Source organism: Egretta garzetta, unplaced genomic scaffold (genome assembly GCF_000687185.1).
Source record: "Egretta garzetta isolate BGI_Z169 unplaced genomic scaffold, ASM68718v1 scaffold68, whole genome shotgun sequence".
Taxonomy (NCBI): Eukaryota; Metazoa; Chordata; class Aves; order Pelecaniformes; family Ardeidae; genus Egretta; species Egretta garzetta.
Genome location: NW_009260774.1, coordinates 4,990,909 through 5,004,610, shown reverse-complemented (window position 1 = coordinate 5,004,610; position 13,702 = coordinate 4,990,909). Strand labels below are relative to the sequence as shown.

The following is a 13,702-nucleotide window of genomic DNA, read 5'->3' as shown; positions in this document are numbered from 1 at the left end:
ATACAGCTGAAGTTGTCATAGTGATGATTTTCCAGCCAATAGCAGTAAAATCAATAATAATAACACTTAATAAAAAATACATGTCTTTCAGGAGAAAGATGGAAAAGGAACTCGACTTGCATATGTTGCACCTACAATACCAAGACGACTGGCCAGTACCTCTGACATTGATGAAAAAGAAAACAGGTGACACTGATGTTATAATTTCTGTTAAATATAAAATTACTTGATTTTGGAGTGGTTTTGAAGGTTTTTGAACTTGTAAATTATAATGACTCTTTTTAAAATCCAAATTATTATATGACAAGAGCAGAACTGGGCAATGAGTGTTGTCTTCTTGGGGGAAAAAATAAAATACAAAATACAAAATCATAAACATTAAGCTACTGAAGGGTGCTAAAAACATTTTACTGCTTTGTGTTGAGCCGTGGAGTGCTGCTCCTGGGCTCCATTATTCTGATAATAATAAAATGCTGTATTTCTTTGCTTAAAATCATATAATGCAGCAGCAATTATTTACAAAAATAAGTTACAAAAGTTATTCCATTTTTTTTTGTTTAAACATTGACCTTTCATCTTCTTTTGGATATTTTTACTTTCTTTGCTGATATTTCTCCTGTAGCTTTCACTACAAAAGAAACAGAAAGTTTAGGTGCATAGACCTATTGTTACCTGTTAGGATTTGGGGTACTTTAATGGCATATTTACATTGCCAGAACCTTCCCATTTTTCACTTCTCTCCTTTATTGAGGCTCTACTTGAACATTTTCTTGAGTTACTATAAAATGCATAGTACAAAACTTAGAAGTCTCCCTAATGTCTTGTTTCTGTTGGATTGCATCTAGATAGCTGAATGTTGGATGACCTGAACTGAAAATCCTCTCATTGCTCAAAATGTGCTATTATAATCATTGTCTATAAGACTGATAAATCTCCTTATGTCTGAAGAGGAGCTTCTTTGTTGCTACTCATGAAAATGGCTCATTTCAGCACAAACACAAATACTGGCTTTTCTTATGCTTGCAGAAGATACAGAAGATACAACAGAATACTGTTGCCTAAATTTATTCTCTGGGTGACAAATTCTGTTTCAAACCAGGGATATTCCAGCTCTCATGGTCCCCTAAAGTTCAGCTTAGTTTGTTACATCTCTCATGTTACTTGGCCAGATTTTTTTAATCTGTAATTCTATAACAGGGCAGTTTGGAGTTTCTGTTTGTCTGGAGTACTATATTCTTTGAGGCTGGGTTTATCGGTTTTGGTTTGTTTATAAGAGAGATTATTATTATTTCAATTTTTATTCTTTTGAGATCTTCTCAAAAACTCTTGTTCTCCAAAAGTGTCTTAACTAGACGATACCTTAAGATGGGGATAAATATTTCATTGCAGTTTTATTTCTTAGAAGCTGTTATTGCTTGTTATAAAGGGATTAAATTTTGCTTCAGTGTTGAGGTTTATTTGTGTCCTTGACATGCCACTCTTATCCATCGTGGCTTATTCACAGACATAGTTCCAAAAGTGGGTACTGGCAATAGCGTATTTTTCCTCATACGCATTGGGTGAACTGGGGTCATCAGTCTCATTAGTCCCTGTGCTGACCAAACAGTTGAACTGAGAACTTTCTGTATTCCTTGGTGTACCAGAGATGAAGCCTACTTTTAGGCCAGCCTATTTAGGCACCAATATTTTGCCCAGTGGCAGACAACCCAGCTAACTTACTTAAAACCGTAAGAGATTTTTGACATTTAGCATGACCTTCCTTACATATAGAGTTTAGCCATCTGCCCTACAGGCACCTTAATAAATTATTAAGGTTTCTGCCTTTGTCCCAGATCTTTGTCCTTGTTGCTTAGCTTAATGCTGAGTTCTTGTTCTACTTGTCTGAACACCTGCTTGTCTAGCTTATTGATGATGTAGTATAATCCAGCTAACCTCCTACTGTGAGTAATGGAAAGGACTTCAAGATGAATCCCAGATGGGCTTTTAGATTAACAAATCTCAGGCATCCAGCCTCAGTCGACTAGCCAATGCTACAGCAAATGAGCTGAAGTCTGTGTAGTGTCTTGGCAAGGTAAAACCTTCAGCAATTATGAAAAATCTGTCATGCAGCAGGACCTTTCTGTGGTAGATGATAGCTCAGAATTTGTATTTCTCTTTGGTGGTAAGAAGTAACACTGCATTGGCTTGTGTTTGATAATTTTCTAAAGTTGTGTTTGTGATGGCAGAAGTGCTAGCATAAATTTTTGTGCAAAAAGAGGTACATTCTGAAGGCCAAAGGTATCTGAACATAAAATACATCTTTACAAAATTTTGGTTTATTTTCCCTCTCACACCTGGTTGCCTTTTATGTATAGTTTTGTGGAAGACTTTTTTTTTCTTCCTTCTATCTGAACTTTACTTAAAATCTTGAGCTGACAGTTTTATTAGAAATTCAGCTTTTTGCATCTCAGTATCAGTTTTCAGGGTAGTTTTTCTAAGCAGATTTTTGCAAGGTTCTTTCTTGCTGCTATAAACTGCAAGGCAGGCTGGAAATTCCTTATGACTAAAGTAATGTCAGCTAGTGATACATGACAGGCAACTCAGGAATGGCTACTGCAGGCCTGTTTACACTAGTCTGCAATATCATGAGTTCTAAAGGCTAGTCAGCTCTTGAACTACTTCTTGTAACATCCAAGAATGAAAAAACCCATGAAATAAATTTCTGAAAAAATGCAGTACTTTTCCCTTTATTGCACTGTATAATCTCAGGAGCAAACAGAAAAGCCTCTTGTTCCTTTTTGAGGAAAACAAAGCCAGCAATGGTCACAGGTAAAAGCTGATGATTGATTTCACGTTGATTAAGTCCTCTTTAGCAGTTCTTCTTTTGATGCTACTTTTCTATTATATTTTTAACAGTGTTAGTATGAATGTAGTATTTTTCCACAGGAGCTTGAAAATGATTGTCCATAAAGGTCATTTTATTCCTGTTCTGCATTGTTATGTTTATTTAGTCTTTAATTTGAAACTCCTTTTCAGCTCACATGAAGAACAACCTTTAATACAAGTTTCCTAAAATAAAATCTTTTTTTACAGGGACTTGTCTGCTAGCTCAATACGTGGTGGCAGTTCCTACACCAGGAGAAAATGGGAGGAAGATGTCAAGAAAAACAGTTTGAATGAAGGTCCTACATCATTAAATACAAGTTATCAAAGAAGGTGTGGGATTTTCTCTATTTTTTTAAATCAAAATAAGTTTGCAAATTAAAATAAACAGATTAAGTTTTGTATCATTTTGTAAGGACAGTTTAAAATTGAATGGTGACATGTGGAAAGTTGTTCATGATAATTGCAAAGTAGGTACTTACACTGATGCAATGCTTGTGCTGATTTTAAAGCTCCATCATTTTTACTAGCTTAGAGTGTTGCAGCAACTGCTATATAATTAAAATTATATGCTTCCTTTTTCCTCTTGTTTATTTCAGCTTGATGTTTGTTTGACTCTCTCTAGATTCGTTCAGTAGCAAAAGATAACTATTTCAAATGTTGGAATAGAAGTAATTCTGCACAGTATCTGAAAAGAAAAGGGGAAAAGTATTGTCTCTGTTGAATTATTTTTTTTTCATATCAAAGGTCTTGGGCTGCTCTCTGTAGTGGTAGATTATTGCCACACCTACCTTGAGCATCAGCATCATAGAATGCATACTTAAAACCAACTTGAATGCAAAGTAAATGATGATTAATGGAGAATAATTTTCAGGTGTGTGTGGTTACTATCTTGCAGGATTTTCTCAGAAGGAATCATATCCTGCAAATATATATGATTAACTTTACTCCATTGTATAGTTTCAATGTAGCTACATGGGTAAAGTTCTTAGCTGGATTTAGTGGAGTAATAAATATCTAAAATGAATAGATCAAAACAAAAGATTGTCATTCAGGTAGCTAAGCTGCATATTGATATGTGCTGGTGATGTCCATGGTGATAGATACTTAACTTTTTTTTTGTCTTGACGTTGATGTTGTCAGTGGCATGTAGTCAGGATCTTTCATACAGCATAATACATCTTACATCTGTGTTAACCTCCTGCCTTAAAAAGAAAACTCAATTTTCCTAACCTCAGGTTTAACAAATATGTTGCACAGGTTTTCTGGATGAAAAGTATTAACAGTTGATATATGAGAACAATCTTTGCATGTTAGCTTTTATCAACATTTGTGCTCCAGTGTCCAAACAACATGTACTCATCGCTTTTAAATTGCATGTGGTGCTTTAATGGTGTATTTCCGTAGTTGTTCTTGTACAATTCTTTTTTCTTTGTCATTTTAGAATTTATAGTAATGCAAAAAAATTATCAATTACAGAATGACAAAGAAGCATCTTTCCTTAAATCTTTTGGAATTAGTAATATGATACTCTGGCTGTCCTAACTGTGCTTTCTGAGGTTTAGTCATGGACAAGCAACCTGACTTGGTAATGCAATATTTGTTCAGCCAGAACCAGTGAATAAAAATGTGGAAACCACTGGGTCTTCTTTACATCTTGAAGAGCAAAGGAGAAGCATGAGTGGGAGGTTAATCTTTCTGGGTATGATTAAAAGTTTAAAAAAAAAAAAAAGCAGTACATTTAATTGGTTGAAAATTATAAGAGGAGTAATATTGATGACATTTTCTGACAAGCTGTGGAGTAAAATTCTGCATTTTCTGAGGTATTCAGTGTGGGTGAAACAGCAGTTTAAAAATGGGACACTGAGGACCCTACATGAATACTTTAGTAGATGCGATCAAGACAGTCATACACAAACCAATGAGATTCCATTCTTTATCTCCTCTTCCCATGGAGAGATGGTCGGGACTAAGGGACACTTCTGCTGCCATAAATTAAAAGTCCTAGTCAGGGAAATAGTGAAGAAAATGGCTTTTGAAAATGCTTCTTTTACCCCAGAAGTTTCCGAGACTCAACTGAGACACAGAATACATGGGCAGGAATTTAATGGATCATTCACAGCTTTGTGATATTTTATTGAGCAAAGATAAGCAATACAAACGCATCCATTGTACATGTCTCTCCTTCAGTGGCTCCTTTGGTAGAAGACAAGATGATTTGATTAGTTCTAATGTTCCAAGTACTGCATCAACAGTTACCTCTTCTGCTGGTCTTCAGAAAACGCTGCCTGCCAGCACAAACACTACTACAAAGAGTACAACGGGTTCTACTTCAGCAGGTGTACAAAGCAGGTAATGGCACCAGCGCACTTCTTTTCTTCTTTTTTTTTTTTTTTTTTTTTTTTTTGTCAGGTCTACTGTGTGCTTATGTATGTGCATGCGTTCTTGTTTAGTAGATCTTGGGGCTCTGGATTTTTTCACTTTCCTGTTAAATTTGTTATAATTTTATACAATTTGGCTCAAATTGTGAATGGCTTTCTCCTGTAAAGTGACAGCCATGTTGGTATAAAAGAATAAATCCAATGTTAGAAGGGTGTGAAGAATAAAAGTTCAGTTATTGTGAACTTCTCTATTCTTAATTTATTCAATTTAATAGCTCAAGTTGAGCTTTCACAGTAGAGACATTTCTCAGTTTGCTTTTAAAAAAATCCATCCCTCAATTTACGTGTTACTAGTTGTTTAGTAAAGTGCTTTCATTGTTTAGCTGTTTCCTTTTCTCTTTTTTTGTGTTGCTGCTTGTTATGCTGTAGTACCTCAAATCGTTTGTGGGCTGAGGATAGTACTGAGAAAGAAAAGGACAGTGTTCCTACAGCAGTGACCGTTCCTGTTGCACCATCTGTTGTAAATGCTACAGCCACTACCACAGCCATGACTACAGCTACTTCTGGCACTGTGTCCTCAACATCAGAGGTCAGGGAGAGACGGAGGTGTGTAAAGGTCCTAAGAGTAATGTTGCTCTTGTACAAAAGTTGTATTTTTTTCTTATTTAAAGGATGTGTTGGTTACCACAAATTTGGATAGTACGTTATGTAAAGCAGTGTTGTTTGCTTCCTTTGTATTGAAACAATTAGCAACGTGCCTCAATTTATGTAAGAGGGTAGTACTGATAGAGACCATTCTTGAAATTTAAACTTTGATATTGTATATTTTTGAGTGGCCTTGGGTTCTCATTTGGTATGCAGTATTTTCATATTTGTGTTTCCGTTAATACATTAAATGAGCCTTCTTAAAAATATCCATAATGAAACTGCACAAATACTGAATTAAAAATAAGAAAATCAATAATTAATTACTTGCTGCAAGTGCATTGCTGCTGATTGAGCTACTGTGCCCCAGGCAGTATGCTAGTAAGTTACAGCATGGCATTTTTTCAGTCATTTTCTATGCCTGGCGCTACTGAGAAAAGACTTGAACCCAACACATTCTGTTTATTTCATTGCGCATCATTTAGGGTCTCTTCTATTTGAAACGTAATATGGAGTTATAAATGCAGTGGTTTAAGTATGAAGAATGAGTAAGAATCTGATGTAAATCTCATTTTAAGAATACGCTGTTTTTTCTGTTATAGTTACATGGAGGATGAGTTAAGATTGGTGCATATTTATGTTTCCATAAAAAGTTGTTATCTGCTATTTATGGAGGCAAAAATAAGATTTCATAAGGTTGTTAATTCCTGTTAGCTTTCCCTGGGTTTTTCTTCTTCTGGATATTTATAAATGTTTATCCTTTAACCCGTCTGCTGAAATGCAAGTTCAGATTTTTGTGTTGCTCCTGTAGTAGTTTTGAAATGTAACTCCTGTATCAGTGCCAGGTGTATCTCTGTGTGTTCACAGAGGTAATGAAGCTGTTCCGCTGTACAGAAGAAACCTGGATTCTTTTGGTTCTCTTAAGGCAGCAACGACATTTAAAGATTCCTCATAGCTTTAGGCCTACTTAGGCTAGTCTGCTTTCCTCCTTTTGTTTCCAAAACTGAGATGAAATAACTTCTGTGAAATGGGGATTATTTTTTTTTTCTTCCCCACCATAATTCAGGGGGTGCCCACAAGCGAACCTACATTTTCCAAAGCAAAATTTGACTGAAGCTGACAAAGCAAAAGCAAAACCAACCAAATGCATCTTTTTTTCAAAAGTAGTTCCAATTTTAAAATGCAAGTGCTACTTCAGTTTCTTACAAGCTAGAAAAGCAAGGATATTTAGAATTAAGGCTTTTGCTGTCTCGTTTGCTCTCACTAGTGTGTGTATACTAATGCACATATACTACATACGTTTTAGATACCTGAAATTCCTTGCTTTTATCTGACTCTGGGCTGATTGTGTAATATACTGTTGCATATGCATTCTTGATGGCATATTGAAATATCCATTAAGTCTTAGAAATCAGCAGAACTGGAATAATTACTGCGTGCATGTGAGAAGGTAGTGCTCTAAATATCAGCACATGCGTATCTATCTGTATACATACAGATACATATATATGTGCATGTGTGTGTATCTGTGTTTATATGCACATGAAAAACTTGTCTGTATATGAAATATTATATGCTAAATATTTTCTTAAGAAATGAAGTTGGTTAACCCATATTTATAGACTGAAAGTGTGTATTCAGAAAGTACATTTGAAATAGTATTTCAAAGAATATTTGAAAAGTAAACACATAAACTACTTTCAGTAAAGAAGCATGTAATAGTGTATCCTTCTGGAGTAGTTGAAGACGCTATGTTCTTTATCTAATTTTTAGGATCGGTTTAGAGAAACAGGGAAGAGAATGACAAACTCGAACCTTTAAACCTTTGTATCATGAACACTGCATAGGTAACGTGTGTGGCACACACGCGGGGTGTTGAGGAAGGGCGCTTCCCACTCCGACAGCAGCTGTAGCGTGCACCTGGCAAGTTGAGAGTTTTCATTTTCCCTCAGTGAGGTTCAACATGTTTCAGATTTATTGGAAGGCAGGAGTATGTACGCCAGTTACTAAAGAGCAAGTTATATGGAGTCATTTGTAGCAATTTTCAAGCCCTAAAGATTACACCTGCTCTGCAACCAGAGCTTCCGAGGTAGGTAGTATTTTAGGTCGTGTTAGCTACAGCAGCTAACAGGCACCCTTTTCCTAATATAGCTAGGGCCTAGGGCTCTAGCAATATGGAGAATCTATTAAAAAAATGGTGTTTCCAAGGGAACGGCATAGGGAAATCAAATTAATATAGTGGGGGGGGGTTTTTTAAGATATGTCATAAGGGGATGTTTCTACATTTGTAAAAATAGCAGCTATCTATAAAGATTTTCCTGCGTTTTGGGGGTAATTTATTTAGTAGAGAGAGAACATGGGTAGTAATCCATAGGTCTGTGTGATGAAAATTTATTTTAAAAACTTAGAATTGTTTTAGAACTGGCTTTAGTACGTGCTATGTGTGTGTCTATATTTCTTTACCCCAGTTGCCTGGGTTGGAGAATTTCTTTAAAGAGGCCAGACTTTTATGTCTACTCCAGTAGCCTTTTGGCTTTGATTACAATTACCTGCTTACTCTGAAGGATTTTTGTGTGTTTCATGAGGATTTGTTTTTCAGCAAAGTTTTTTCAAAGGGAGTTGGATTACTCAAAGCATGGATGATTCATGTGAAAGTATAGTAACCACCTTCTCAAGGGTTTTTAATCTCTGATACAATAGATGGTATAATTAGGTTTTCTGCATAAGCAGTACATTTAGCTTTTTCTAAGTTAATACACACAGATATATTTTGTGTATAAATGCGTAACTGGCTGAATCTCTGAGGTCTTCTACCCCTATGTTAGTAAAGCAGTGAAAAAGCTTAAGTCATATTTAGAGAAAATGGTAAAAACAAATCTAAAGTAGGAAAACACTATTTTAACTGAGTTGTCAGGCTGCTATCTTGATGAATAGATCATTATGATACAGATGAAATGTCTAATATGTAATCCATCTTATATAGTTAAAGATTTTCTTCTAACTGCTTTGATTTTCTGTCGTACCATGTGGTGGGGTTTTTTTCTGACCATTTAATGTATTTGTACAAAAATTATCATTTGCCAATTATGTTTGTAATTAACTCTTTAGATCATACCTCACTCCAGTACGGGATGAAGAGTCAGAGTCCCAAAGAAAAGCTAGATCCAGGCAAGCAAGACAGTCTAGAAGATCTACGCAGGTATAGTTTTATTACAGCTTGTACATTTATGGGAACATGCCCATGTAGCTCCCTGAGTACAGTGAAGTTTTAATTTCCCAGTAAAGCTCCAAATAAACTTATGGGTCTTCCTGGTATAAAACACCTTGTAGCAGATGAAATAAAGCCTTTTTTCCCTTTCTTCCCTGCAAGCTTTAGGACCCTTCATTGCATACTGAAAGTTGCTTTTTCTAATCACTGAAGAGTGACTTAATACAAATTTGAAAGCACAGATTCCTCCACTGAAAGGAAGTTTTTGATTGCATTATGGTAAAATGGCTTACTCAAATAATTGTATCTGATATTACATAGATGTTTAAATGTAAGACTTCTAATTTTTCAAGAACTAACAGCTGTATGCTTCTGGCTGAAGACGTAATACTTGAGAAATAGGCATAGCTAGCGTACTGTATTTACTTCTATTTCTTTTTTCTGTGCACGGACTATTGAAGATAATGTGATTGAGCTGACCAACATAGAGATAGCTAGTAAGTTCCATGGCATAGAAAAAAATACATTCAACCTGGTTTTTGCGGACATGGATGAATACCAAGGAAGAGTTTTTTGTTACTTGCTAATCTGGAATCTAACTGCATGCCTCCTTTCAACATTTCTCTTAGTTTACATCCTGATGTATTTGGTGGTTCTTCCCAATTTCTGTCAGAACTACCTCATATTGAACTGCATCCAGTGCAATCCTGACATAGGAAAGGTTGTAATAGTAGCAAAATAGATTATCTCTAAATGGTACTTGAACGCTCTTTGGGCAGTGGAACAATTACCAACCACTATTTTGTGGAGTGTGTCTACCCATCTCTTCTTGTGTCAGCTTGACAAACTAAGAATAATCAGCAAATAGTCCCTGGATAAAACAGCACAAAGAAATGCTCTACCCATTGTCCTTATCTGCTTTAAGGCCAAGTCTGTATCTACATTGTTTACTGATGTTACTTTCAAATCTTTGCAGTTTTACACCCCTCAAATATTTCTGGTGACCTTTCCTATTGAGAGATCCACACTGCTTGATACCGGTTTATCTTACTGGAGGTTTTTTTTACCTCTTGATACTAATCCAGAGCCCTGAGAGATGGTCAAACCATGGGCCAACTATTGTTGAATCTTTACAGTGCAGAAGCTACAAGGAATTACTGTATTAAAACATTATCAACACAAAAAGTAATTAAGTAACTGATAAGCTGCAAAGTTGGCTTTGAAGAATAGGTCCCCAAGTGTTTTGAGAAGTATCTCAGTAATATACATCAACTGAAAAGTGCAGTAAAGTTGTCTTCAAAAATTATTTGATTTTTGGGCTTATTTCAAAACTAGTTTTTAGCCTCAGAATAACAAGGAAATAAGGAAAGTTGCAACTTTTCTCTGGTGCTGTCAATGCAAATTTTTTTGTGTTGTTGACCTAAAAATCCAGTTGCAGTGAGTGAATTTGTAAAACAATATTTCTGTAAATTTTATCAGTATTGTATTTTTAGAGTTCTTACAAAAAAAATTAGTATGCTTATGATGATATTGCAAGGATCAATAGGTTCCTAAATGATTTCTACATGATTTTCTACGTGATCTGTATGCACTAGTTCAACTAAAAATGGTGTTGCTGGAGAATCGGTGGTAGATGACATTAGACCAGACGCGTGCCAATAATTGAAGAGGGATGTTTGGTTCCAAGATTCAAGAGAAAAGCTTATAGCTAGAATATATAGGTAACATTTATTTCTTAATAGATAGAATCAATTGTCTTAAGCTGAATTTTCTATTTAAGATATGTATTTACATAATGTGTTCATCTACATCTAATACGAGTGGTATATTGAAGTGTTGTTTGCTGATTGCTGTTTTCACAGGGTGTAACACTGACAGATCTTCAAGAAGCTGAAAAAACTATAGGAAGAAGTCGTCCCACACGAACCAGAGAACAAGAAAATGAAGAAAAAGAAAAAGAAGAGAAAGAAAAGCAAGACAAAGAAAAACAAGAAGAAAAGAAAGAATCTGAAACTAAAGATGATGATTACAGACAAAGATATTCCCGAACTGTTGAAGAGGTATTTTCATGATGGGTTTCTTTAGGTAGAGAAATTATATGAATCTTAACTCCAACTACAATTTTATAATTTTGATACTACTATAAGAATTATTTATATATTTAAATGTTTTAATATCCTATGGTTTATATTTGTTTAATCTCTGTAAATTAATTTTGACATTTTTCTGCTGAATAGCCATATCATCGCTATAGACCAACTTCAACTTCAACGTCTTCATCATCCACCTCTTCGCTCTCCACCTCCACTAGCTCTCTTTCAACTTCAAGTCAACTAAACAGACCAAACAGCCTTATAGGTATAACTTCTGCCTATTCTCGGAGTGGAACAAAGGAAAGTGAGAGAGGTAGGAGTACTGTTTGTGAAGGGGGTTTTTTTGTTGGTTTTAGTTGACAAAGGGCAGCTAATGTTTCTAAAGATACTTCAAAATGGGGTGCAATATGTAAGACCACTGAGGATGTATCCTACTCCATCTTCTGCAAGAAATTCCAAAACTTGCGTATAGAGAGGAAGAAAGATTTTCTGTACTTGGTGGTATTTTGCAGCTGTTCAGTGTGTGAATCTGGGTTTTCCACTGGTGGGTCGTAGAAACATCAAATATACTGCCACCAGAATCCACATAATTCTTTAATTTGTGCTTTAATACAGCAACTATAATAAAATGCCACATTTCAGAGTTTAAATACTTGCAGTATTGAGAAGAAATTTTACTTGATTAAATAGCTGCTAAATGACCGGGATTTTGTTTCAGTCCTTCCCCACTGACGTACTGGAACAATGCTTTAATGCTTTAAGGACCTCTCATGACTTCATGAGCAGCTGAAAACAAAGGCGGCAAGGGGATGCTTCTAGTGGTAGTGAGGTGTTACTTCAGAGTATTTAATGTAACCATACTTCCAGATACTTTAAGTGGTTTATCTAATCTTAAGCTGAGGATCAGATGTGTGATTCAGAGGTTAGAAAAAAGCTTTTCTCTGATGTCACAGAGTTTTTGCCCTCATTTCGAATGTGAATCATCTGCTATAATTCTCAGAAATACTGTACCTGATTAGTTGCCTGTCAAAGGAGGAGGCTGTTGACATACAGTGTGATCTCCTGTTCTCTTTTGGAGGCATTCCACTGTTGACTTGGGAGAAATACTTTAATTCAAGTTATTGATTCTGTATAGGATTACAGATCGAAATTGGTAATTTTGTTTTCCAGAGGATAAGCTTAAATCATTCATTGATCAAATCTCCATGAGGTGTATAGCAGTATTGCCATGTTCCCTAGACTGGTATTTTCTGAGGAAGTTATTGGGGCTAAGCTTCAGGGATATGCTTTCGGATTTTTTTCCCTCTGTCCTAACATGAACTGAAATTTGGATTAAGATTCTTCAGTAATGCATGTTTATTGGGTAGGAAACTGTCTAGACTGTTCTGTGGAAAAGATTTTCATGGCTAAATATTAGCTGCAGCGGTTTTTTTTTCAAATCATGACTTTAGGAGGAGAAATACATTACCATCTGAAAGCCCAGAGGTAAAATCATAATTTATTTAATCAGAAAAATTGTATATTCACCATGAATATTTGTATTTCCTTCTTTTCTGTTTAATTCTTGCTTCATGCTAGAATGTTTATTTACCTTTGAAGACCAGTGATGGTAAAGTTAAGTTAGTAGTGATGCTTCGATCTGAACTCAAATCTGTGGTTTCTTTCTTTAATAAAAGAATAGCAGACTGAATATATTGCATGATAATAGGTAAATAACTTCGGTTCAGGCAAGTTTTTTAATTTTTATTTTTTTTTAACAATTTAATTGTAGACATATAGGGGAGCAAACACAATCCTGAGGTATTATGCTGGGTTTGAATTGCAATTGCATTTCTTTTAAAGAAAGAGGAAATACGTAATATAGTATTATTCTAATCTAGAAGATCCCATTTTATTCTCTGTTAAAGGGGAAAATGGAGAGGACTGTGATGAGAAGGGGGACTCTAAGGAGGACTTGACATACTTTTAAAAGTTTTTTTCTAAATACATCTACTGACACAGGTGTTGTTTGAATTATTATGTGACAGTTCTTAAAACTGAATTTTAAGTCCGATTTGTAATGTATTACGGTTATATTGAAACATTTTGTTTAAGTGGCTGAGAAGGAATTAGTATTTTGCAGTTGCTATTCACCAATTGGAACAGTATTTACTATATTTTAGAGCTATGTTCCCAGGAATGTATATTACAGCAAACACTGCATGTGGTAAGAAGCTCTGTAGTGAATTTATTTCAGGTAAAAACATTACTTGTAAGCATTTTAAAGACTGAGAAGTATTTCAGAAAATTTTCAGAAAATTAGATTATGTCATACTTAAATGAACAAGAAAGTTGTTATTAACAGAAGGGGGCAAAAAAGAAGAAGAAAAGGAAGAAGATAAGTCACAGCCTAAGTCTATAAGGGAAAGGCGGCGACCAAGAGAAAAACGACGATCTACAGGAGTTTCATTTTGGACTCAAGATGTAAGTAAATGACTGCTACTGCTGATTTATAGCCTTAGCTTGTTGCAATA

The 13,702-nt window shown here is 35.2% G+C and overlaps 1 protein-coding gene across 3 annotated transcripts in view; it reads left to right on the top strand.

Annotated features, from left to right (window-relative positions):
- The window catches only part of PPP1R12A (protein phosphatase 1 regulatory subunit 12A), a 74,727-nt gene that overhangs the window by 38,890 nt on the left and 22,135 nt on the right, over window positions 1-13,702 (top strand). For 2 of the 3 annotated variants that reach the window (XM_009646286.2, XM_035901708.1), the window contains exons 10-17: window positions 92-186; window positions 3,073-3,195; window positions 5,053-5,214; window positions 5,673-5,849; window positions 8,997-9,087; window positions 10,959-11,156; window positions 11,334-11,502; window positions 13,534-13,652. In XM_009646286.2, the coding sequence (XP_009644581.1) occupies window positions 92-186; window positions 3,073-3,195; window positions 5,053-5,214; window positions 5,673-5,849; window positions 8,997-9,087; window positions 10,959-11,156; window positions 11,334-11,502; window positions 13,534-13,652 (1,134 nt within the window). The remainder of the gene's footprint in view (window positions 1-91; window positions 187-3,072; window positions 3,196-5,052; window positions 5,215-5,672; window positions 5,850-8,996; window positions 9,088-10,958; window positions 11,157-11,333; window positions 11,503-13,533; window positions 13,653-13,702) is intronic. The other variant, XM_035901707.1, reaches the window with a different exon arrangement.